The 24,590-nt window shown below is 43.0% G+C and overlaps 2 protein-coding genes across 8 annotated transcripts; one reads left to right on the top strand and one right to left on the bottom strand.

The window, feature by feature from the left end:
* Positions 1 to 1,929: 1,929 nt before the first annotated feature.
* tespa1 (thymocyte expressed, positive selection associated 1) lies at positions 1,930 to 9,486 on the top strand. 5 transcript variants are annotated; one of them, XM_048253845.1, is made up of 12 exons: positions 1,930 to 2,119; positions 2,459 to 2,623; positions 3,101 to 3,143; positions 4,068 to 4,120; positions 4,331 to 4,387; positions 4,965 to 5,001; positions 5,107 to 5,163; positions 5,322 to 5,417; positions 5,589 to 5,797; positions 5,957 to 7,140; positions 7,398 to 7,485; positions 7,961 to 9,486. In XM_048253845.1, the coding sequence occupies exons 2-12, from the start codon at positions 2,479 to 2,481 to the stop codon at positions 8,032 to 8,034; spliced, it is 2,043 nt and encodes a 680-aa protein (XP_048109802.1). In that variant the 5' UTR covers positions 1,930 to 2,119; positions 2,459 to 2,478; the 3' UTR covers positions 8,035 to 9,486. The 5 variants fall into 5 exon arrangements, with proteins under 5 accessions (XP_048109802.1, XP_048109801.1, XP_048109803.1 ...); XM_048253844.1 differs by having other exon boundaries at positions 3,092 to 3,143; XM_048253846.1 differs by lacking the exon at positions 5,107 to 5,163 and having other exon boundaries at positions 3,092 to 3,143.
* Positions 9,381 to 16,175, bottom strand: tarbp2 (TAR (HIV) RNA binding protein 2). Of its 3 annotated transcripts, XM_048253853.1 has the most exons (8): positions 15,915 to 16,175; positions 15,186 to 15,488; positions 15,005 to 15,074; positions 14,256 to 14,373; positions 13,613 to 13,740; positions 12,634 to 12,826; positions 10,567 to 10,713; positions 9,381 to 10,427 (listed from the first exon to the last, which is right to left on the bottom strand). In XM_048253853.1, the coding sequence occupies exons 1-8, from the start codon at positions 15,965 to 15,967 to the stop codon at positions 10,420 to 10,422; spliced, it is 1,020 nt and encodes a 339-aa protein (XP_048109810.1). In that variant the 5' UTR covers positions 15,968 to 16,175; the 3' UTR covers positions 9,381 to 10,419. The 3 variants fall into 3 exon arrangements, with proteins under 3 accessions (XP_048109810.1, XP_048109808.1, XP_048109809.1); XM_048253851.1 differs by having other exon boundaries at positions 9,381 to 10,713; XM_048253852.1 differs by having other exon boundaries at positions 9,381 to 10,713; positions 12,634 to 12,823.
* Positions 16,176 to 24,590: the final 8,415 nt, after the last annotated feature.

Raw genomic sequence — 24,590 nt, 5'->3', positions numbered from 1 at the left:
AGGGCTGAGACTGTGGACTGGCCACTCCCTATGGTCTGGGGGGCTGGTAGAGGGCCTGACAAACACGGAGGTAGGAGGACTACAGGGCCGTAACTGCCTGGTAAAGGGGTGGGGGGCTGGGTGGGGACAGAATTTTTCGTGTGTGTGTGTGAGAGAACAGAGAAGGGGGTGCCCGAGGAGCACATGCCGTTTGCATGTAAACACTGAGAGCCACGGCCCAGTTAGGGTGGAGTTCTAGAGCCTCATGCACACCCACCTCTCCCACAGCCCTCCTCTTGGCCACACGCTGCATGGCTCAAAAGAAGACCATAATACTGCTTTTGCAGTGCAAAGAACCCGGGACTGAGAGTGCAGAGATACAAAAAAGCATGACATCTAGCTGCAAAGCAGATAAAATAAAAGTTCTATTAAGGTGCATTCTGCACAGGACAGTATTCACATGGTTATCTGATGAATGTAAAGAGGAACTTGATGTTTTGGGCCAGAATATTTATTTTGTCTAATCTTTCAAGTCTTCATAAAACTACAGGTCAAACATAAAAAATAGGCCTAAGTGAAACAAAGAGTTCTGTAAAAAGTACTAAACTCATTAATGATGTGCTATATAAACAATTACAAAAATATACTTACAACCATTAGCATAACTGAATGACTAAAAATAAAACTTTGCTATGCTACTCTTGTTTGAAGGAAACAAATAGCCTAGGTCAAATGTAACAAGCTTGTCTCCAAGAATTACATTATTTATAACAGGAACATAATACACAGGCCTATATGAGAAGAACATTCACAATGTGTTATGTACCGCTGTTATGTAAGGTTTCTAACATACTATATGATGGAAGTTATAATATACGCAGAGACGGTTGATCTTTGGTATAAGTAGAAGTACTCCTTTGATCCAGTGAGGGAAATTTGGTCACTGCATTTACAATCCGTGAATTAGTGAAACACACTCAGCACCCACACAGTGAGGTGAAGCACACACTAATCCTGGCGCAGTGAGATACCTGCAACAACAGCAACGCTCGAGGAGCAGTGAGGGGTTAGGTGCCTTGCTCAAGGGCACTTTACTTGGACTAGGCCACGGCTAACCAGTAGGTCTTCGGCTGTGTTTTTTTGGGGCACTCGAACCATTCCTTCTCATCATGCATCGGCAGTCCAGACATAAAACATTTAAAAGATTCGGTTTAGGAAGGTCAGTGGCCCCAGTGTACCATCCTCAAGGTTTTGGGACCATAAAGGTTGTGAATTATATTATGGAAAGTCTGACACCTAGTGGTGACTGAAGAGCATGTAAACGAAATGACTTAAGAAAAATGTATTAGGCTAATAAGCACCATAAAAATTATACTTTATTGACTTGTTTCATTTTCATAGGATACAAGGATACAAGGAAGTTTATTGTCACATTATATAGTTACTGGATGTAAGAAATGCAGTAAAATTATGTCTGGTGTCAGCCTATTTGTGCATAGCTGAACAAACTAACTTTAATCACCCATCAAGACTCATCCACTCTATTCACTGTCAGCGCAAAAGGCTATTTGAAATTGTATGGACAAAATTTAGGCTACGTTCACGTCCACATAACACTTGACTTGACTATCACCTCCTCCGAATGCTCATGATGACTGTTTGCAAGCGAATATCAACCACGTAGGCTATTACTTTTTTCTTCCGACAACAGGTGTAATTTTTCCTAAAGCTATGAACTATAGGCAGGGTCAGTCATTGCGCTGCTAATACTGAGGAGGCGTCATGTCTCTCCAACAAGACCTAAAATGATAACCGACACTGGAACATCACTACATGGGCTGCACAGGTTCAGGATATTACACGCTAGGTGCTAGTGCTGTTTCAGTTCTGTCTTCTGATCGCAGCATCATTTCCTCCTTGGTTCTTCATGTAGCCTAACGGCAATAGCACGCAGTCTGTCAAAAGCGCAGACACGAAACTTTGCGTTGGCGGCGAACAATGCTCTAAAATGGGGATCCTCGGGAGCGTACATGTACAAATAGAGGGAACACTCAAGGATGCCTCGTTGCATAATCAATATCGGATACCTGAGCGGTGAATAGTGCTTAATTTGAATGATAGGCAAACCGGCATAGTGAAGGTATGTTATGGACGTGAATCTCGCATCAGTTCGTGACTGGTTAGGCTTATAAATAAGTTGGTCTTTTCGTATGTCTCAACAGTGTTTGGCTTTTCATATGTATGATTATCGGTCATAAAAAACGGATTTTCACTGTTTGAAGTTAATAGCCTTCGACTGTGAAGTCGAAGTAAATTGCTGCTGAACACCAGCCTAACATTCTTCCTGAACTTAAAAAATGTTTAGCATATGGGTCGAGGTTATTTATTCATTTATTTCAAATGTATCATTCCATTCATACGACGAGTGAGGTTCTTAAAGGTTGGCCAGAACGTGTAAAGGTATCAACTTTTTCTCCAGTTCGCTATTTTCTGGACCCAATGGAGACGCCGTCCCCAAATGTCAGGCGTCATGCCTGGGTGCACAGCAGCTGGCTTACCCTGGAGGAGACGGAACATCAGGCCCCGTACCCAGCAACCACAGACCTGCACCTGTCCACCCAGGAGGATGATGTTTTTTTGGGAGGTCAGTGACATTTCCAAACCAAATCTCCAGTGTGGCCGTGCCGACCACAGAGAAGTAGCAGGAACTACAATAAACGGATTATTAGGTCGTTTTGAGGAAGGGAATATGAGCTTACACATAAGCCCTTCTTACACACCTGCTGAATGCTTTACTTTGAGAAAAATAATTTCCTCATTCATTTTCTTTGGGAAATCTTTGAGTGAGAGCGAGAAGTCTAAAGTTACAATAGCAAAACAAAAACAACAGCAATAGGCTACAGGCCAATAAACCAAGAAATGAAACATAAATAGCCTAGACCACGCAGCCTCAAAGACAGCACAAATGTTATGTAACTAGTGCAGATTGACACCGCAGCATAGCAGAAACCACCTTAGGGAAAAAGCTGACAATAAAAAGTGTTTAGTATGTAAGCAGAGGTACACATCTGCACGTTCACTCTCTTTGTCTCTGCATGGTGTGTCTTTTGAGTTTCCACAGGATGTGCTACAGGAAAGATTGAAACCTGGCTTCAAGGTTGTGGGTAAGTATAATTGTGTATTGTATTGTGTATATTTGTGTGTGTGTGTGTGTGTGTGTTTGTGTGTAGAGACATCTGCTCTGTCTGTGTAGACTTGAGGAGTGGCATAATGTGTTTGTTGGCGGCAGAGCATTAAAAACAGATGAATGAAAAAAAAACAAGACTAGAGATTTGAATCTAGTGAAGTTAATGATAAGTTAAATGTGAATTAAAATAGACTGATTTTCCCAAAAGAGGGACCAAACACATGGATTCAGTTACAGTTAAATAATACAATGTTTTCTCTACTCAGGACATTTCTTTTGTATTGCCTGAAGATATATTAAGATATAATAAGCTTGGGAAAGCCATGTAAAAATAGCATGTTACTTTCTTGCTGTAATATTTATGTAGTCCAAATATGAGTGCACTCACATAATGACCGTTTGATAGAGTGGCTATAAGGATATTCTTATTCTAAGTGAGTCTTGCAATTATCCATTAGAAGATTTAACATTGTACAAATACAATTTCTGTCATATTGCTGTGTCTAATGGAGGGCCATGGTATGGTATGATGTCACTGACTAAAATGCTATTGCCCCTACTATAACAATAAGTCAACCCCAAGACAGCAGGCAAACGGCAGCAAAGATGTTTATTTTTCGCCTTCAGAAATCAAAGTCATTCAAAACTATCTTGTGATGATACCCAGAGTTGTCATGTGCTGAGATAGGATAGCAGTATTTATGTAAAGATGGGAGGCTGGAGCAGAACACTGCAGTGTCTGACGTGGTGCTTTGTGGGTATTTTTATCCCAGTGACTGGCCCTATGCCCACTGTCTACCCACAGGCACACGCAACAATTCAGAGCTGATAATGTGTACTTAGTGGTTGCTGACTTAATGGTAGCTATTTTTTTTATCACAAACACATTAACCCTTCACAGGCCAGCCACTGGACTAGAGGAGGCGAGAGCTGACCCTGCTCACTTAACTTTGGGTAAGTCCTCCTAAAGCAAACAGAAAACCGTTGCAACCCCGTTGCTTTGTTAGGCTTGAGAGCAAGGGTGTAAGGTTTTGGCTGAATGCATCTCTGATCATGGAAAGTGCTGACCTTTGCTACATTTGCCTTTGTTATCTCACCCTTGTTGTGAAGTTAGTCTAGATTCTCACCCATGTTTAGTGATAATGCTCCTCTTACCTCCCCCAGAGTCTTTACTGAAAACATGTAACAGTTTTGAAGATGACCTGAGTCTAGGAGCTGAGGGTAAGTGAAGGAAAGTAAACTTAGACAGAGGAAACAAAACAGGAAAGACTGTTATGGGAAGAGGTGGGACTGTGTGTGACCAGCGCACTTATTTCTCTGTTTACGTGTGGGAATTTGACCAGGTTCCAGTAAACAAAATGTAATTTTTTTTAATACAAAATGATTCAGAAATATGAGTGCTTAAGAGAATAACCACATAAAGGATGCAATGATAAAGCATTTCAACAATTGTCACTTCATATTGCCAGGGCATGAAGCCAAAGCAGGAGACTGTACATGGTGGCTACAGCCCTTCTCCCAGCCTATTTCCATTGCAGCACACAGTTCTATTGCATTCAAAACAATGGCCTCTTTGTAGCATCAAAAGCCTACACCTCTTCCTTGAGTGACATCCTTGTGGATTTAAATCAGATAAAACTTATCTGTAAAACCATGTGTCTGAAAAGATGGATCCGTTGCCACTGACAGCATATGTTTGACATGAGTATTAGAAGGGCGGAATGAATTGAAATGGAAATGCAAATGATTGTTAAGCTGGGTGAAGGTGTGTCTCAGACTAGTCTTTCTTTCTGCCTAGCCACTGTGTTGCATGATGTGGCCAGACCATCAGTGGGGTGAGAGGAAATGTTGCTTGTCTTATACAAAATTCAGATGTTTTGCATGTGCACACTGTCCCTCACTCACATGGCTTTGTTGTTGGCTGTGTGTTGCATCACCAGGTGCCGTCCTGTGCTCCTGCCCCCTCCAAAATCACGTCAGAAAAAATTTACCACGAGGTTATTATCAGTGTCCTTTGGCGTCCTTTCAATATCTGCTTCAAATGCATTTTGCAAATCCACACTAATGATTAAATGCTGTAATTGTTGTGCAATAGCATGTAACTTTGCTGTGGCAACCGGACAACCTAGTTTTGAGAATGTGAATGTTTTCACAGCACACCGCAGCAGAGGCTTAGTCTTCCACTCTTTAATATGGGCCAGAGCATGGCCTCCAGCTGCCTGTCCTCCACCACCAGTAAAACGGCCTCAAGGTAAACACATACCTAACATACCTGACTCCTCCTGCCTGTGTCTGTCCTAATAATGTCACTGTTGACATAAATCTCTCCATCTTCTCCTCTCCCTCCACCCCCACCTCTCACACACACATTCTCTCTCTCTCTCTCTCTCTCTCTCTCTCTCTATACACACACACACATTAGTATCTCGGAGGTTCTTCAGATGTGCACAGAGGATGCGGAGGAAACGCTGTACCAGCTGGGCTTTGGCTGTGATGAGCCCCAGGTCACGGCGCGGATTCCTTCCCGTTTCTTCAACTTCCCCTCCCAACTGCGCGGCATCAATTTCCGCCTCTTCTTGGAGTCACAGCTCCGTCGGGTCAGTCAAGAGGACCCAAACCTGTCACTTGCTAGTGAGTGGATTATCATACCATGTCTTTTGTATTCTGCCCTTATATCGTGTCTGGCAAGCCTTATGGTTTGTGCCTTTATGTTCTGGCTATTGGTATGTATTTTAGTTATGAAAAACTGAATGGTCTTTCTTCCTCTCTCTCTCTCTCTCTCCGGTGCAGGTCGTTTCAGGCAAGTGGAGGTGCTGACAGCGATGGCCAATGCCTTTTACTCCCTTTATTCCCATGTGTCCAGGACTCCCCTCCAGAAACTCGCGCCCCCCGAATTCAGCTTTTCCCCTGCGGCTGAAAAGCGGATCGGGGTGCGCTTCTTCGGCAGTGTCCGCAGCGAGCCTCGCTCACCCGTGGAGAGGCTCAAGGACACCGTTTCGAAAATGTGCCTCTTTGCTGGCTCTCGTACCTCCGACTCCACATCACCACACAACTCACCCAGGAAGCGGGGCAGTATCCCCGAAATACCGACCCAGTTGATAAACACAGACACAAAGGCTCCAGGACACTCAGAACTTGAAGGGGGAAACTGTGCAGGGCTTGCAGAAAACAATATGGGACATGTCACTAAAGTAAACCCTAATATAGAAAGAGGAGCAGGCAAGGGATCAGAAAGGAGGACTTCTGAGGATATGACTCCTCAAACAGGTCTTGACAGCACTGAGCACTCAAGCACATTGTTATCAGGTTCAAGGAAGATCTCTCAAGACTCGGTTAATAACTGCAGGGTGAGGCTCACATTTTCTGATCCTGGCCAAAACCAGAGTGCTGTTGATGATGCAAACATTCCAGAAAATTCCAAAAGGCCAGTAACCCTCAACCTCCAGTCGCATGCCTTGTTTCAGGCTCCCATGGCCCTTGTGCCTAAGGTGACTCATGACATTATCTGCCCTCCGATTGTAGAGGAGGTGCACCAAGCACCTTACTGCAGTCCACTGGACTTCAAAACCTCAGTGCCCCATAAGTGCTTTGGAGGACAGCCAATTTCAGACATCTCCATCACAACTTCACCCTCAGAACTGAATGAACAGACAGTTCATTGCAACTTACAAGAAGGTGAACCCACAAATATCCCTAAAACCTGTTCTGAACGTCAGTCGGTGGATGGCGAGCCGTCTGCACCATCATCTCATCCCAGCAGGAGCAGTCGTGTGTCCCCATGTCAGATACTGGTGACAGGCTGGGAAGGTGAAGCCATGCACGGGGACACAGCGGAAGATCCTCCCTTCAGTGCCGTCTCTGCTCAATCTCAGACACCGCTCTCAAACCGGAGGTACCTAAGCCCCCTCAAGGGTGCAGAGCAGGCTCGACTCATCCACGAACCCAAGCACGCCAATTCCTTTGAACTAGAAGAGGTATGTACCATGCTCCTTCATCTACAGTTGAGTCATCCAGCTCAACAACTGCCCGCCTCCACAGAGGCAACGAATGCCCACTCACGTCACCCTATTAGCTCCTGTGCTGTTGCCTTGTTCTGATGGAAGTGATAACTGTGAAGACAAGCGCTAGTTTTGCTATCCGCCCCCTCTCAGTGTTCTCAATAGTTCCCATCCATGACTCATGATGAATAAATGGATTGAAGTATAAGTAGAAAGTTGTTGTTTTTGAACAGGTTCACAGTGCTGGGGAAGATGATGTTGGACAATCCGACCTCGGGACACGCGCCTCCTTATCCCTCCCGGCTATTGGTCAGAACAATAGTGAGTTGATTTTAGCTAGAGCTTGCTTTTATCTGAAGCCAAGTATGGAACCATTCTTTTAAAAGAGAAATGAAACAATTATAATAGTTCAGGCTGTGTTAAGAGGCCACAACACCTCGTCAGAAGAACTTTGCTCTTAAACTTTCTCAGCATTACCACAGCGTAGCATAAGCAGTGGCTTCCCAGAAGTTTCAAAGCAACAGTAAAAGATGAAGTGAATGTTGGGTGGTGCTGTGCTGTGCGATCATCACTTTTTGAGCTGCTAAGGCGTTGGTGTGAACAGGCTTCTCATCTTGATTATCTCTGTTAGTGGTGGGAAACCTCACGACAGGAAGGGAGATAAGCTGGCGCAGCATTTGGCCTATCTGCAAACGGCACAGGCAGTCACAACGACAAAGTGCTAGAAATGCATTTGCTATGCTGTACACTCATGTAACCACCACTGTGTCTTGACTTTCCTGTGTCTGTACTCTAGGCTTGCCGAGGGGGGAGAGTTTCCAGTCAGACAGCAGTGGCTATGCCGAGGATGACTTGCACCTTCTGCCTTAGGAATCCTCTCAACCAGATTGTCGCTGTTTCATGATTGGGCCTGTGTGTACTGTAACAACACGTTACTAGCTTTTAAGTGTACTTCAAACCTTGACCTCTGCAGAGAATTTACATGTAAGCGTAATTTATTTGTAAAGTATACAAATTAGGCCACAATGGGCATTGTTTATGCACTGTTTATCAAGCAGAGGACTAGGATACTGTAATATTTGCATTGCCATTGTCTTGACCTTTACAAGTAGAAGAGGATCAGGATGATGAATTTTTTGATTGCTTAAACACAAAAATGTGAAGAAACCCAGCTTGTGAATTTTTAAACTCAAACCACTACACAGTTGTTTGTGAAACATTAAACACACGTCCCTACTTTAGATACAGAAATCTAACAAAATGCCACTTCTTTGCCATTTCAAGATACTGCCTTTCAGACCTAAGCACCGTCTTAAACAGAAATGGAAAGTAGCCAACATTGCAGTGAGAGGAAGAATTGGGATGACAGGGGGCGCCCATAGCAGTAGATGGGTAGGGAGTAATCTGAGTACCCAGAAGCCCATAGCAGTATGGGTAGTTAGTAATCTGGGTACCCAGAAGCTCGCATGCTGAACCAACAGGTAGGGAGAGGAAAATGATTGTGGAGGTAGACCTGCTGGAAGCACTTTCACTGTAGTACGTTCTCTTTAGAATGTTCTGCTACGGTTTCATTTGGCAAAGCATCTGCAGCATTCTGATACTCTTGTCTAGGGTTGTGTTAATGGTGTGTAGTGTTTTGAAACAAGTGGGCCTGGTTTTCAAAATTGTGCTGAAACAATCAAAACAAAAACCTGAAGACTTGCAAAGAGGCTGCTTTGTTTTCGCATGGCCTTACAGTGTTGCGTATGTGTATGGCCGCTACTCTATGGCCCATACACGTGGCACGGGTGTAGTTACCTGCGGCATCATTTGAGAGAGTTCCAGTGTGCTGGTTTCCTGGCTAAGCTCTCATTAACAAATACAGGGTCCATGGAAACCTGCATGTTGCACTAAATTATGTGTATATAGTTTTCCATTTGAGTGTGTGATATGTTTAATAACGCAATGGCTAGCCACAGTCCTGTGCTTGTGACGATACTGTAGTGCACGCTATCTGAACTCGAGAAACAGGGACAGTGACACTGCAGATCCTTTGTGATGTGAGCTGAGCCAGCTGAATGCATTCCCTCGACTGCAAATTACCGTCATCTTTCCTGCCTTTCAAAAATGCTACTGAAAGTCCTTTGTGTTGTGTATGTGTTGATTTAAAAATAAATTGCATTAATTTATATTACAGAGAACTTACTTGCATCAAGCACACATTAAATCAAGAGAAGTGTATTTAAAAGACTTTATTAAATTTATTTTTTGAAAATGTTGTAAAGCAGACAGGTGTTAGACTGCTATAATGTATTACAGTAAATAAAATCCAACAAAACATTATTTGTACAATTGAGAATGCATTCATTTCTCCATTTCCCAGTTTCTCTCTATGTATTGCCCATTTCCAGAAATGGTGACTAATAAAAATTCAGAAAATATCTCAAAGAGTCACAACAGGGAGCCTTCTCTTTTTAATCCCATGGATTCTACTGGGATATCTGCCAGTAATGACACTAATTTGTTACATAACACATACTTTGTAGTCGAGTTGATGTCTAGTAATGTTTTTGGCAGCTGAAAATGCACATTATGTGCATCTTCCTGAGGTGATCATAAAAGCATAGTTTTAGCACATCATGTTTGGAGCATCATTTTAAATTTGGGTACAGGACAGAAATATTAAGTCTAACAATTATTAAAACTGGGCTTGTTCTTAAAAGGTAATTAGTTCTGTCAGTCACCAACTCTGATTATAACTAAAACAAAAATGAACACTAGCAGTTTGTCCAATTACCCTTGTAATCTAGAGAGTGGATAGGTCACATTTCTAAAAATGCCAGTGATCAGATTGGCTAATTATTTCATGTCATGGTTAAAAAGGCCACTGCAGTTTAAGAGCACAATTTAGAAACATGTTAATGGCTAAAAGCTAAACACACTAGACATATATAGACAATTTAAACATCAATTGTTAAAATAAGTGGGGAATTGCAAGATAAACAATAAGAACATGGGACTCTCAATAGTAATAACATTTGCTAGTGCAGCACATAGTTCAATAGGACAAGTGCAACTAGACTTTAAAATGAATATAACGCACTGCCACATTATATCAAAGTTTAACTACACTATATGCTAAATCTAGATGGAGGAGAATTGTTCAATTTTGTAATCCATAGGGTGGCTCTACAGCTCTCAAATGAGATCTTGCATCAGGGGGAAACGTTGGAGTAACATCACTGGGAGTCACAGAATCCCACACAAACCCTCACTTCACAGAACTGAGGACATAAACAAGATTTGGAGAAGGTCACCTTAACCATTTCTAACAACAACCCCTTCAAATAGAGGGGGTAGAGAAAAAGGGAAAGAAAGAAAAAAAGTGTGAGGTCTCGTCAGCAGAACAGGGTCATTTCCCACCTGCCATGATTTTGAGGTACTGAAGTGCATTGTGGGCAGCATTTGCCCGGGCGGCATCCAGGCTGGGGGCGAAGCCGTGGCACACGGTTATGGGCTGGGTGGAGAGCTCCACCAGACACTGGCACAGGCCACTCAGACTGCGCTCCTCTGAGTGAGTGAGAGAGAAAGAGGGAGTGAGAGAGAAAGAAAGAAAGAAAGAAAGAGAGAGAGAGAATCAAATGATTTTAAAAGTCACAGAAAATCTGCTGAGACTAGAATTAAACCATGAATTAATTTAGACCCATTCCATACTGGTTATTGATGTACAAAGCTTAAAGCTTTTAGCTACAATAATGCCACCTAGTGTTGAAATTGGTTATATTGCTGCAACGTCTGACATCAAGCACATAAATCATAGCCTACATTTACTAACTTTGATTAGGTTAGACAGACATTCATCCTACATCTTTATTGAACATTTTCAAAACAGGAACACAAAACCTACAGTGAAGTAGACTACAATATATGAAAGAATAAAAAGTGAACTAGCATATACATTGCTTGGGACTTCACTTCATCTACATTACTCAGAAAAGAGTCAAATCATCAAATACATATCTGAATGGGAGGCATCTGATATCTTAAGTACCTAAACCACTAAGCCAGCTGATCTGGGAGAACTCTTTTTTTGTATAGCCTACATTTGATCTTTCCTGCTGAAAGATGACCAGACTGCTAAGACTTGAGGGGCCATGGGCAGAAACTTCTCTCTTATTAAATCACTGTGGCATCTGAGCATCCAGAGTGTGCAGTCTTCCTCTGGTTTTCATATCACGTATCCTGTGACCAGCACCTCGCAAAGTTCCAAGATTCGGTGTGCATTTACTTTTTCAACACACAGACTGCTTTTATCACCACAGATATTTAGTTACCTCGGCAAGATCTGGGCAGGCAGTTAAGTAGCCAAGTGAATGTGAACTACTCGTTAACTACAAACTCCCCGGAGAATAGAATACAGGCCTATATCACACAAGGCATATTTTTTTACACCCTTTCCATGAGTACAAATATAGAAATTTGAGAATTACCTTAATTTAAATGGAAGATGTTTGAGAAAACATGAATATAAAGAGTTTCATTTAAATTCTTTCAGAACCTCTCTGAGAATGTTGCTACTAAATATTAATAGTAATTTCACACAGAAAGACAAAAATAGGCCTACATCTTGAACAAACCAACCCAAGCCAGACTGGCTCCATTTTATCCCCGGAGATAGGGTGGGAAAATATGACTAATCGCAGACTTTAAAGTTTGCGGCTGGGTCTCGGCCCTGGATCCTACCCCCGAAATAGCCTCTGGCATCCCACTTAAGGATGGCATTGGGCAGATAATTTGGTGGTTGATTTACAGACTGCGCTTGAGATTCATGGGGCCGACCACAGCCACTCCACTTACATATTTGCAATAAGTATGACGAAATTAGATAGGCAGCCACCAACCGCATATTTCCGACAGAGGTGATTAATTAGTGATGCAAAACTACAGTGTAGAGTTTCAGCAAAGCCTTTCCAGAGCTGAAATGATAAAATATATGTTTACTTGCCATACTAAATCTGAACTTTATATCGATATTAATTCTGACCCTCCTGAGATGAGATTAATCAGTACAGTGACACAGAAAAGGCCCACCTTTTCCACAGCTAGGTAAGACTAGAGCTAGGAGGTGGTAAGGACTTTAGTATACCATGGTTTGGACTTGACTAGGGGTGGATAAGGATGTATTTTTGTGTCCATTACAAAGTTTTTGCACACATCATCCAAAATATCCAATTAGAACAACTTTCAAATACCTTTTCCAGATGCAATTGTGGATTAGTAGGGGTCAATAAAGGCGTGTTTGTTTGTCCATTACAAAGTGTTTGCACACATCATTCAAAAACACTCTCGAAAAACAAGTCTCAAAACTTTTTTGGTGCGGTTACAAGCAGCTGCTGTCAGGCGATGTTTCATGGTATTGGCAATCAAGCACTGACTTGACTTGACCTAGAGCGTGATAGAGGAGCAGCTTGCGGGCGAGGCGAGGCTTACCCAGGTCCAGGTAGCTGACGTCAAAGCGTTGCTCCTCCGACAGGTCGTGCAGCAGGGAGCAAAAGTTGGCGGTGGAGCTGGCCGTGGCCAGTGGGTGGCTGCGCAGCTGCAGGATCTTCTCGCCGGCCGAGTTGCGGAGCGAGTCCCAGGTGCAGCCAAAGCCCTTGCACTTCCCACCCTCCAAACGGTGCTGCTGGAGCACAAGCACAAGGACACAGTGAGAAGAGATGCAGCAGCAGTGGCCATGTCAGTTTAATGCCATTTCAGCATCAAAGACTAGGTCATGGCAAAAAAGGTCTAATAAAACAATATAAATTAGAGATTAAAAACAAACAAACAAATATAATTACATAAACAACACAAACAATATAGTATAAGTATATATACTCTTTTGATCCCGTGAGGGAAATTTGGTCTCTGCATTTATCCCAATCTTTAAATCTACATTTGATATACCGGTACATTCCAGAATTTGAGAAGAGATGCAGTGCTGTCCTACCCAGAGGTTATGATTATTACCTCTAAGCTGACGGCCCTCAGCTAGTCTATATTCATTTATACAGCACCTTTCAGTCAAAGCCACAATACAAGTGGCTTCACAACAACACCAATACTGAGTATAAGAGACAGGGCAGAACTAGAAAGACCAGTAAGGCACAACAGAGTGGCTTTATGAGTTTGTGTTTCTGTAGATAGTATCAAGAATCATGACATGTCATTTTTCACTGTACTGAATGACTTGCATCTAACATGTTCGTTGTACCGTTTCCTCTACAAACAGGAAGATGTATCAACCATCCTGCAAAAACAGTAAGACAGCTGAATTTATATGTGTGTGTACACATGGACCAGTACCAAACAGTCGCCATAGGCCCACATTCTCAACTTCATTAACATAATGTAGTTGCACTGATGTGCTAAATAGCATAAAAGAAAGCAAGCAGTAGCTACAACATGACCATGAGGTAAACTTTCCCACCATAGTGAAGGTATCGTCCTCCGCCTCAGCTTCATGGCTGCTGCGCAGATCCACTGGCACGTCATGGATCCTGGAGAGCATCTTTGCTGCTGCGTTGCGCTTGGCAAGCTTCTTGGATGTACCACTGCCTATTAGTTTTTAAACAAATGTTTCACAAGAATAAATTACTTTCCGTTTTTAAAAAAAATGTGTCTCTGTGCTTTAAAATACCATTATGGGCCCTAATTTATATCGTGGGCAAGTACAAAGTAAACCAACAAGCAGGTTCTTGCGTGTGAACTACAGCCACCATTGTGGCATGTGAGAGGATTGAAGTGACTCATCAATGTTGCGGTTAAGGTCCTGCCCATGGTGTTAAATTAGGAAATTGATTTTACTTAGTTATTAAATTAGCTTTAGTTAGACTTTTGGACTTGCCCATCATTCAAATTAGCACCCTGTATCCATCAGCTATTCATTATAACACTGCTGGGCATCAATTCTGCAACCAATACAGACATTACAATATCAACAAAACCCTTTTATAGACTCGACTGTTATACAAAGTGATATGGATGACTTGGGCATTGGTCTTATTGTGCCTTAAGAGGGAAGTCTTTGAAGCATGATTGCAACAGGTGATTCTGCACCCACTCAACATTACCGATTTCAACAAATCTCTCCACGCGGCAGGTCATGGTGAACTCTTTACGATGGGCAGGCCCGGACTCCTGTGTCACCGTGTACTCAGGCAAACGCCAGCCTTTCTGCACCACAAGCTCCTACCAGGAGAATGTGGGAACAGATAGAGGGACAAAAACTAGACAGTGAAGAGTGTGAAAGGAAAACTCAGGCAATTTTTCACATAGATCTCTGTTCCTCGAAGTCACCTGTACCTGTATCGGTACGGGGGGAAAAAACAAAACAAATCGGTGCTACCTAGCTCGAGCTGCTGCAGCCAACAGCCAGAGTAGCCAGGCAGCTAGTGCTACACTCTGGGAGGGGCATCTTCAAAATCATGCCCCCATAATGTTGCACTGTAGCTGCCTGGCTGCTCTAGCTGTTAGCTGCAGCAACTCGAGCTGGGTAGCACCGATTTGTTTCGTTTTGCGTACTGACAGTACTCTGTGACCTCTATGTGAAGCCTTCTTCAAGAAGAGTGGGGAGCTGAAATGGGTTCTCCATCTTCAACAGAAATAATATGAAGAACAGCCATGTGATGTAGGGGAGAGTAAATGTAGGGGTCACATAGCATAATAGGGGTTTTGTCACTTGTTGCCGATATTGAAACATAGGCATTCAACATGAAGGATTAAAATTAAATAACAAACACCAGAGAAAGAGAGAGTAACTCCTATGTTTGATTCTAATGTCTAATGTCAGAATGAACTAATGTCAGACATATTTGATCACCTGTAGCGCTCCTACTGGATTGCACTCAACTTGCTGAGTAGAGCTGGTTGACTTCATTTCTGCTGGGATGCTACAAGAAAATACATAAATTAAGAGACAGATAATCTTTTTTTTTCTTTTCTTATGAACACACTGGCCTCTCACGGCCACCATAGGACACTATATTGATACCAGATTTTACCATTCTCCATCTAAAGACATGTCGACTCCAGCAAAACTCTCTACTCCAGCGACTCCCCCTATTCCCCCTTTAAGCATTTTGAGGGCTGCCTCGGCGGCTTTGTGCTTTGCGGCCTTCTTGCTGGGCCCTTGGCCGGTGCAGCTGATGTCGCCCACGGAGACGCGGAAGGTGAAGTTAGGCTGATGGGCCTGGCCCTCGGCCTTCAGGAGGTCATACACCGGGGTCTTGCCTATCCGCGTTCCATACTCCTGCAGCAGACTGATCGGCGTCTTCCCGGGGTTCACAGCCAGCATTTGCTCAATACTAACAGCAGAAAAGGTAAGTCAGCTGTCAAACATAAAATCACGTGGCTCTCGATACAAAATTCAGGCGCGCTAATCTTTTCAGTATTGCTGAGGACTCGGTCAAACTGTGGGCAGCTGCTAAGACATTGTTACATAGCTGATGTTCACTTCAACAATTAAATTGGAGCTAAAGATGTAGCTGGGCCAGAGCACTGACGCTATCATGCTAGTTATATCTCGTTTTACTGAGCTCCAGGCAATGGTAGCTGTTACAATTGCTAGCATTACTAAAACCACAGTGGCAGTGATGCTATGAATTGACAACACTGTCGGCATCACCCTCTCATTCACTTAAGGAACACAAAAGCTAGGCCGAAGTAATCGTTGACTAATACCTGTCAACATGTACGCTATTCTAAGGGTTGCGAGGGATAGACCATGTTACCTGGAACACCCAGAGTTTCTCTTGCAGTTGCCCGGGCTTTTCTCGTCGCTCATTCCCCACTAACAGAGACAAAGCCAGTCGGTTTCGGATTGCAAACTCCCCCCCCCAAAAAGAAAATTAAAATCCCTAGATGTCATTAATGGCCCCTCAAGCCGAGGAGGCAGCGACATAAGGAGACTGCGACCTCCTTTCGCAGTCCCTCTGCAATGACAGTGTATTGGAAATATTTCTCTATGGGAAACATTTCCTAGTTTCGAGCAACTTCCGTCGCTGGTTCTGACGTCATAATTCTTGAGGTTGGCTGATCCCAGAGCCATATTATAGCTCTGACTGATCCTACCCAGAGCCATATAAAGGTACCTTTATATGGCTCTGATCCTACCTATAGATCCTACTAATTATTGTGTTTTCATAGATATTGTCAGTGCAGTAATGAAATAACAAATGAGTAAATGTACATGTACATTTATTTATAAAGCACTTTATCATACAGAATGGTCATTCAATGTGCTTTACATGTTATGACACAAGATTAATCAATATTATACATATTTACATATAATATATGTAAAAAAGCAACATAAACAGCAATGTAAAGACAAATTCATATTATTTAAACTATGACATGAAAAAAAAAAAAAAAACTCACTTTACAACTCTCAAACCAAAAATCAACAGATTAATCAAAGGGATCTCCCATAGGGAGTTAATTCCTGCAGTGTGAAAATGTAATTTCACCCTGTTTAGTTTTGACCCTGCGCTACCAGCAGACCAGCGTCAGTAGATCTACAATATATTTTAGGCCCAGGCCATTTAGTGCCTTATAGACAATAAGTAGCACTTTAAATTCAATTCTAGACCTATAACTGGGAGCCAGTGTAAAGACCTGGTGATTGGGGGGATGTGAACTCTTTTCTTTCTTGCTGGTGCATTTTGAATTAGTTGGAGTTGTGAACTTTTGGGGGAGGCCAGTGAGGAGAGCGTTGCAATAATCAACCCTGCAGGAGGATCAAGTAAGTAGGGATATTGGCTCTCTGATCACAGAAATGATTTCCCCCCTAAATTTTTCATAGTAGGCTATCATTTCAGAAAAGCATATTAGTCTAATTTACTTTAGACAATATTGCTATTGTTTTTTTTTTATATCTTTCTTTCGTTGTTTTTTTTATATTGTTTAGGCTACATAATAATTAAAACATTAGTGAGGCTAGCCTATAATGTGAGTGAGGGAGGCCTATTATTTTGTTTATTCAATTGGGCTAAATAATACACTTGGAGAAAGTACATAGGAATTACAAGTCAGTGGCTTGTTTAAATGTAATGGCCCAACCATTTTTTTCCATGTCAGTGTAATTCTTTTTCGAGGATTTCCATTGGTCTATCCATTAGGCTACTCAACTGAATTCTTCCTACAAATCTGATGCTTAAATTCATGGGCAAGTGTTGACAAATCCATGAAATGCTATGATCTAGTTTACCTGAAGGGGGCAGAATTTAGTTATACTTGCTTTGGGTTTTGGTGCCTTATACATTCACTTCTGTCAGTGGTTTTCAAACTGAGGTGTGGGATCCCCTGGGGGTTCGCAAACATTATCAGAGAGATCATGGAATGATAATCTGTCAGAATTAAAGAGAACTTAAATAAAAATTCTAGACTTTGGTTTTAAACCTGTGCTTTACAGTAGCTCTAGATGAAGGCCTCCAATTCACAGTGTTTCCATAATGTTTCTCAAAAATTGATGCTCTGTTTACACAAACACTTGAGCCTCTAATGACGTAGCCTATCGTTTGAGCTTGAAGATGCAGTTCACAAGCTTACCAGTGACAGAACTCTAGGCAGCCTTATTTTGCCACAGCAGTAACAGCTAGACATTGGATGAGTGCTAGTTATCAACTGGAAAATAAGAAGTTGAATTCTCAAAGGCAGCCAAGGACAGGGCTTATTAGTACCTCAGATAGAAATAAAAATACAGGACAGAAATCAGGAGCACTCTGCAATGTTTGTTTTAAAATATTGCATGTCCCATTACATTTTAGCCTGTCCCATTACATTTTCTCCTTAGATAAACCAATATCAATATTGGTTTGTCACAGAGGAATGTCTTACATGTAATTGAAAAAGCAGTATTTTCTAACAAATATTCTACTTCCTTTTTAAGAATGGACTTTTACATTCACCAAAACCAATCAATGGGTATAGTAGTTAAATAACTATAACCATGCATAATGATTGTCAGACATCATGTAGTCTAGTCGTTTGGTGCAGTGATACAAGCAGACATCAAGGAAGAACAAACTTGGATATCATAATTATGCTATTACTGCGGTTGGCGTTTTACAGCTCCTGATGTCTGTCCTGTATTATTCTTTCTATGTGAGGTACTAATAAGCCTTGTTTTCTAACCTATCATTTTCTGGTGTGGGTTTACATTTGCTGCTATTTAACTTGTTAATCTAACTGCCGTTACAGAGTTGGAGCTTAAATGCAGCACGCTTAACATGACTTCTTCAGGCAATCATTTTTCACGCAAAATGTATTATCCACGCAACATGACTTCTTCAGGCAATCATTTTTCACCACACACACTCACACACACACACACACACACACACACACACACACACACACACACACACACACACACACACACACACACACACACACAAACACACACACACACACACACACACACACACACACACACACACACACACACACACACACAAACTCATTCACATAAGCACACCTATACTCACACACACACAGAGACATACGTGCAGGCGCCAGCACACACACATGGATGCACGCACGCACGCGCGCGCACACACACACACACACACACAAACACTTCCCCCTCTTCTCTTGGCCCTGTATCCAGGCATTTGATCCCCCCATTTCGCTCAAGCCAAAATCATCAGCAGATTCAAGATATCTTTTAAAGAAATGACTTGAGTTATATGAACAATTTTTTCCTCTCTCAATATGCTCTGTTTCCTTTTTTGTGTGTGTTTTGATCCCTGCTCTTGTGGCCGGACCGTTCTGTGGTGAGGCGCGGGTTCGAGTGGCGCTCCAGTGTTATTTTTGGCTGGAGCAGTGGTTGGTGGCTCTGAGAGAGAGAGAGACAGAGAGAAAGAGGGAGAGAGAGAGAGAGAGAGAGAGGTGGAAGGGGGATCACTCTCAGTCCAAAACCGAGGCTGTTTAAGGGATTTCTTGCCTCTGTAATGATCAGAGTCATTATGGGCGCACACAAAGTCTGAGACGTGCCTTTGCGCTTTTAGCTAATTTCAACACACCCATGCTTACAGTATACTCCCCATGCATAAAGACTAGAATCACTCAACCAGACAGTCTGCACCGGACGACCCTAGATATGACTCCATTCATGACAATGAAACAATGAAAACAATAGGCGGTATACCTCATATGATGTTTCATTGTCTTGAAGTATTTTCAGACTCTATTTATCTGAAACTGTTATATAACATTTCACAGTTAGCTTTCTAATAAGCACACAAATTCTGATGGAATGGCATAAAGTGTAACGTATATGTCAGACACTCTCTCTCTGTTTCTCTCTCTCTCTCTCTCCATAGTCAGGATGCTTTGTGCCGCGTCAGGCATTTTTGCTCTTCCCACTACACTCTAAGACATTATGTAAAAAAGATGTTTTCTTTCTATTTCTGGCAGCAGATCAAGTGAATTAGATTTTTTTCCATTTTGAGTGGTGAGTATATATGTGAGTCTGGCACGTCTGTGTGTGTATGTTTATTTGCATGTGTGGAAGTGTTTGTGCATGAGCATGCGCATGCTTGTCTCTATACTTGTGTGTGTGTGTGTGTGTGTGTGTGTTAGTGTGTGTGTGTGTGTGTCTCTCTGTGTGTGTGTGTGTGTGTGTGTGTGTGTGTGTGTGTGTGTGTGTGTGTGTGTGTGTGTGTGTGTGTGTGTGTGTGTGTGTGTGTAAGTGTGTGAGCTAACCCACAAAGATATTTCAATTTCTCGGGGATATTAAATAAACATGCAGCGGCAGCAGCAGCCCCAGCAACACGCTTGCTGCCTGCCAGTCGCTCTGGAGGGTTGTGGCCATGACTCTGGGGGTGCAGCGTCTCATGGTCAGGGCCCCCGCCGGACACGCTGGCGCCTCGCTCTGGAGGACTTCTGAACCACCACACTCCTCCGCCAAAACCCTGCCAACCCTTCCTCTCTCATCCAACCCAAATCACTCACTTCTTGCCTGCCTCTCTCTCTCTTTCTCCCTCTTTCTCTCTTATTCTGTCTCTTCTCTTCCTTTTCTTCTTCTCGTTTTCTTCTCTTTCTCTCTCTCGCATCCACTCACCCTTGTTCTCCCTCTCTCTCATTCATTGTCAGTCTCCTTTCTAATTATAATCCGTTGCTTTCGTATTGTTCTCCTTCGACTCGCAGAACTTCTTGTTGTGATATCTGGAACCTTCACCTTTTTCGCATTTCCTTTTCTCACATTCATCTACCTCTTCTCTCTCTTCTCTCTCTTCTAAAACAGTTCCCCTCTTCAAATATTCCCAGGAGGTATTTAGTGGCCAACACTGAAGGAACAAGGATGGTTTGTGTAGTGTGTCAGAATAAAAATACCATGGCAACATCAGATTCTTTAATATAGTACGTGTTTAGTGAAAGCCAATGGTCCATATAGCACGGTGGGCCTCATGCATATATTTGCCGTTGCCAGTTCAGTCACTAATCCTGATCTAGTTTGTGCATACTATATGATTAGGTCTGTTTAACCTGTTTAAGTATAACAACTCCAATATTTTGGAAGAGTTCCGAAGTATTTAGAAATTTGGCATAATGGCGATAATGTATAGAATATTTCACGATGGCTATCCTTTAATTTCAAGCTATGTCAATTTGAAAGTAACTTCATCATAGGGTCGTAATATAAAATTCATATGTTGAGTACAGACTCTTGGCAGCTTCTGTAATTTCGGTTTCAAAACCTGATCAGTCTGAGGCGTCTTTTCTGTGCAGCCCTACAGTTTATTTTTACTGCTACAACCAGGGGACACAAAGTCCCAATAGCCTGTAAAACTGTAAAAGCCCAACATCTGGCAAACACAGATTTAACGGGTTTCCCCTGGGCCATATTTGCCAGATATCCTAAACCCAGTGCTCTGAAAAGATGCATATCAAAAAGATGTAAAAAAAATATAAAACATGCTCAATTTTCAAATAAGAGTTAATAAAAATAGAAGAGGACATTGGGAAGTTGTGACTGAAGTCCCATTAGCATCTAACAGCATTATGAATTTGGAGGAATTAAGGAGAGAGGTTGTCTATTTTGAAGTGTCACATCTCATTTCCTCAGCTTCCATTTTTTTTCTGGAAGCAATTTGTCATCCGGAGGACATTAAATGGGGAACATATTATCTTTTTACAGGGGCATGGAGTCGCCCACAGCCTGCCCACAGTCCCTATAAACAGAATTGGTTCGTTTAGTGGTGCGTTTGCCTGCATCTCAGAAGTTACACTGGGCCCAGTCAAAGGGCAGAGGCCTGTAAAGAAATTCAGCTTTGCCATGAAAGGGCGGCAGATAAGTACAGCTAAGCATCGGCCTGATGGAGGCACAATAGATTTAATTGGGGGCAATGATGATCAATCTTTCTCACCTTTGTGAAAACGTAATGTTCTCTTTCCTCCTCTTGCACTATCAGGGATTAATCTGACCCTAATGCTGACCCCTTGCATCTTGTTTTGGTTCACAGAGGTCAGCCCTGTTCTTGTCCAGTAGTCTTAAGGCCTTATCTTGTTTTGTTTTTTAGCTATTGTTGTAGTTGGTTGGCCCTCAGGGTTGATCAGTCACCCCCACCCGAACCCCTTCCTCTTCCCTGAAAGAGGGTTCAGGGACACCTGTGGACACCTGTGCCTTTGTCCTTCTTTAAATGATGCCCCCTCCTTCACCCAAGGGCTTGGGGGAGTGTGAGATTGAGAGGAAACCAAGGCAAGCCTTTGTCAGAACAGACACTGGCTTCCCCACATATTCACAAGCTGTGGAGTTGTCAGGGGCGCATATAGATCCAAAGACCTATGTCACATTCCATAGTTTGCTTATTTTTACGTTTGTGTTATTTACAATTACCCAAAGGGTACCCAGAGGGAAAAGAAATGAGTAGGTTGGGGGTTTCAACACAATTACGTTGGAGCAGCCTCTATGATAGAGTGTTTTGTTTTTTTTTGCAACGTACCTAATTTTTTTTTTAAACGTACCTACAGACAGTCTCAAACAGTGAGAAGTAAAATACCATGTCCAGCAGCCACTTTTTTCCCCTTCAGATTCAGGGAATGTTCTCGGAATGGCCAGTGTGAAAGGGAGGAGGACACATGTGGAACTCTTTGTCCAAAGTCTCTCTTCTCTCCTTTTTTTCAGTGTGCTACTAAATATATTTATCTTTTTTTTCACTGCCTTACTAGAAGTGACTCTCAAATCCTGCCAGTTTCTTTTATTTCTGTCCTAAACGGAGGGGAAGAAATGTAGTAAGGCCAGGTTACCACTGCTACTGGTGTGTATAAAAAGTAAAGAAAGTAAAAAACAGCAGCTGTCCGAGCCGCTGACCATCCCCTACTCCCCGCTCTCCCCTCCTCGGCCCCTCTTCCTTGACACACCCCGCTCCGTTTCCCCATCTCGCTCTTTTATGTTGTGGACTTGGACCGCGTGCCCACTTCAGACCACCATAAACATGTCAGAGCCTGATGACAGAGTCCGCCCTGAGATGTTTTATATAAATTGAGCTCAACTACAGCTCATTAGATCCACTAAATTGGAACCATGCAGCTGCAGGGAAGTGCGGAGCGTTGAGCAAGACGGGGGATCTGTCACTGAGGGGCTCGAGTGGTGGGTTGGGAGGTGGAGGCAAGGGGTGGGAGGGTGGTGGTAGCAGTGGTGGTGGTGGTGGTGGTGGTGGCCATGGGGGGGGGGGGGGGGGTGGGGGTTTAGGAGGACAGGTCTCGCTCCCGGGGACCCCACCCTTTCCTCTTTGGGTGTCACCCTACAACCATAACTAACTTTTATTGTGCCAATTAAAATGGAAATAGCATCGGTCCCAGGCCACGCCTGCTCGTGGGGCTCTAAAGTGCAAGGCGTGAGGTGGGTCCTGTGGTGCGAAGGGACCTGTGGAACATCTGACCGGATTTATAAGAACACACCAAACATCACACGCATAAACAGGACAGAACACCCGGACAGCACAACGTGGAGACAAATCCGGAGGTTTCCGCACAGAAATCTCAATATTGTGTTGCATTACAAACATACAGTAACATGGCCTAAATGAAATCAATGCAAACTAAGAGAAAAGCCTCACCAGACATTTTCTTATGCTCTTAAAAAAGACACCAAGGAGACAGGTTTATCGCTGAGCTGGAACATTTCTCAAAATCTCCAATTGCTGAGGATAGACCTCCACCATATACTTTAAGTAAATATACGATACAATGAAGAAGTCATGATTTTATGTAAGCAATTTAGCTTCAGTCCTTTTCATGCTTGGAGCTGATTTTGTAACTCTTACTCAAGCGAGCCCACTGACCAAAACCTGCAGATTGTCCCATTCACCTCCCTATTTAGTTTTAATTGAAATCTTTTGTCAGGCCATAGCCCCAGGTACAATCCAATAAACAATGCAATTACCTCCCCCCACCCCTCCTCCACCTCCTCCTCCACCACCACCACCACCACCCCCCAACCTCAAACTTTGCAGGAGCTTCGGTAGGAGTAAATGACCCTCTCAGACAGTGGAGAGGCGTAATTGCCTCAAGCGTAACTACAGTGGTGCACTGAAAGGGATCATTGTGTCCAGGAGAGTTCATCTGAGTGAACTGCTTTGTTTGTGCCGCAAAAACTAATTAAGGTATTTGGTCAGCCATGGGGCAGGCAGACAGAATGTAGGAGATACAGCAACAAAAAGGAAGAAGAGGAGGAGGAAGAGGAAGAGGAGGAGGGGGTACTACAGAAGGAAATAGACAGCATGGGGGTCTTACAGTTCTCAGGCACTGTGCTGGAATTCAAGCATGGGTCGGGCTATTTGAGACTGGAAAATAAGCAATTAAAATAAAATAATGGCTTCAAAAACTTTTAGTTTATGCACAGAAATGTTTCTTGCTTTAAGCCTAGAGACCATGAGGGCAAGGAAAAGAGAGAGGCAGAGACAGAGAGAGACAGAGAGAGACAGAGAGAGACAGAGAGAGAGAGAGAGAGAGAGAGAGAGACAGAGAGAGAGAGAGACAGAGAGAAGCCGGAAAGACAGAGGGTGTTTGGGTGCACACCCGTGGCCCTGTGTTTGTTTGTGTCAGGCGGCCGGATTGATGTGGAGTGTTAATATTTGTGCTGGGCTGCAGTTTGCTCCTGACGGAAGTGTGCTTGGTGTGCCGTGGGCATCACTCCCCCGGAGCTGTGCTGACATTACTGGGGGCAGCGGAAAAATGAATTAACCAACATGTTTACTTTATTCAACGCCACTTTTGACATGATAGGACACTTAGCAATCATCTCATTACTGCACACAGCACAGGCCACACAGCATGGGGGAAACCTGGTGGAGTTCAGTGGCACACTGAAACTGTACAATATAAATGAATTTTATGTTCAGAATGTTCCTTTCACACACTCCAGTGCACAGTGGACTTCTCAAACCAGGAACAAAGAAGTC

Source organism: Alosa alosa, chromosome 10 (genome assembly GCF_017589495.1).
Source record: "Alosa alosa isolate M-15738 ecotype Scorff River chromosome 10, AALO_Geno_1.1, whole genome shotgun sequence".
NCBI lineage: Eukaryota > Metazoa > Chordata > Actinopteri > Clupeiformes > Clupeidae > Alosa > Alosa alosa.
The sequence above is the reverse complement of the archived record's forward strand: the minus strand, read 5'-3'. Positions and strand labels throughout refer to the sequence as shown.

Bases quoted from the DNA above. Each gene is read 5' to 3' on its own strand.
- tespa1 (XM_048253844.1), top strand. From the start codon at position 2,479: ATGGAGACGCCGTCCCCAAATGTCAGGCGTCATGCCTGGGTGCACAGC. The intron at 2,624-3,091 runs GTCAGTGACATT...GTGTCTTTTGAG, and splicing joins GGATGATGTTTTTTTGGGAG to TTTCCACAGGATGTGCTACA. The intron at 5,002-5,106 runs GTGAGAGGAAAT...TTGCATCACCAG, and splicing joins GTGGCCAGACCATCAGTGGG to GTGCCGTCCTGTGCTCCTGC.
- tarbp2 (XM_048253851.1), bottom strand. From the start codon at position 15,967: ATGAGCGACGAGAAAAGCCCGGGCAACTGCAAGAGAAACTCTGGGTGT. The intron at 15,489-15,914 runs GTAACATGGTCT...TTCTGCTGTTAG, and splicing joins AGAAACTCTGGGTGTTCCAG to TATTGAGCAAATGCTGGCTG. The intron at 14,374-15,004 runs GTGATCAAATAT...TTCTCCTGGTAG, and splicing joins ATCCAGTAGGAGCGCTACAG to GAGCTTGTGGTGCAGAAAGG.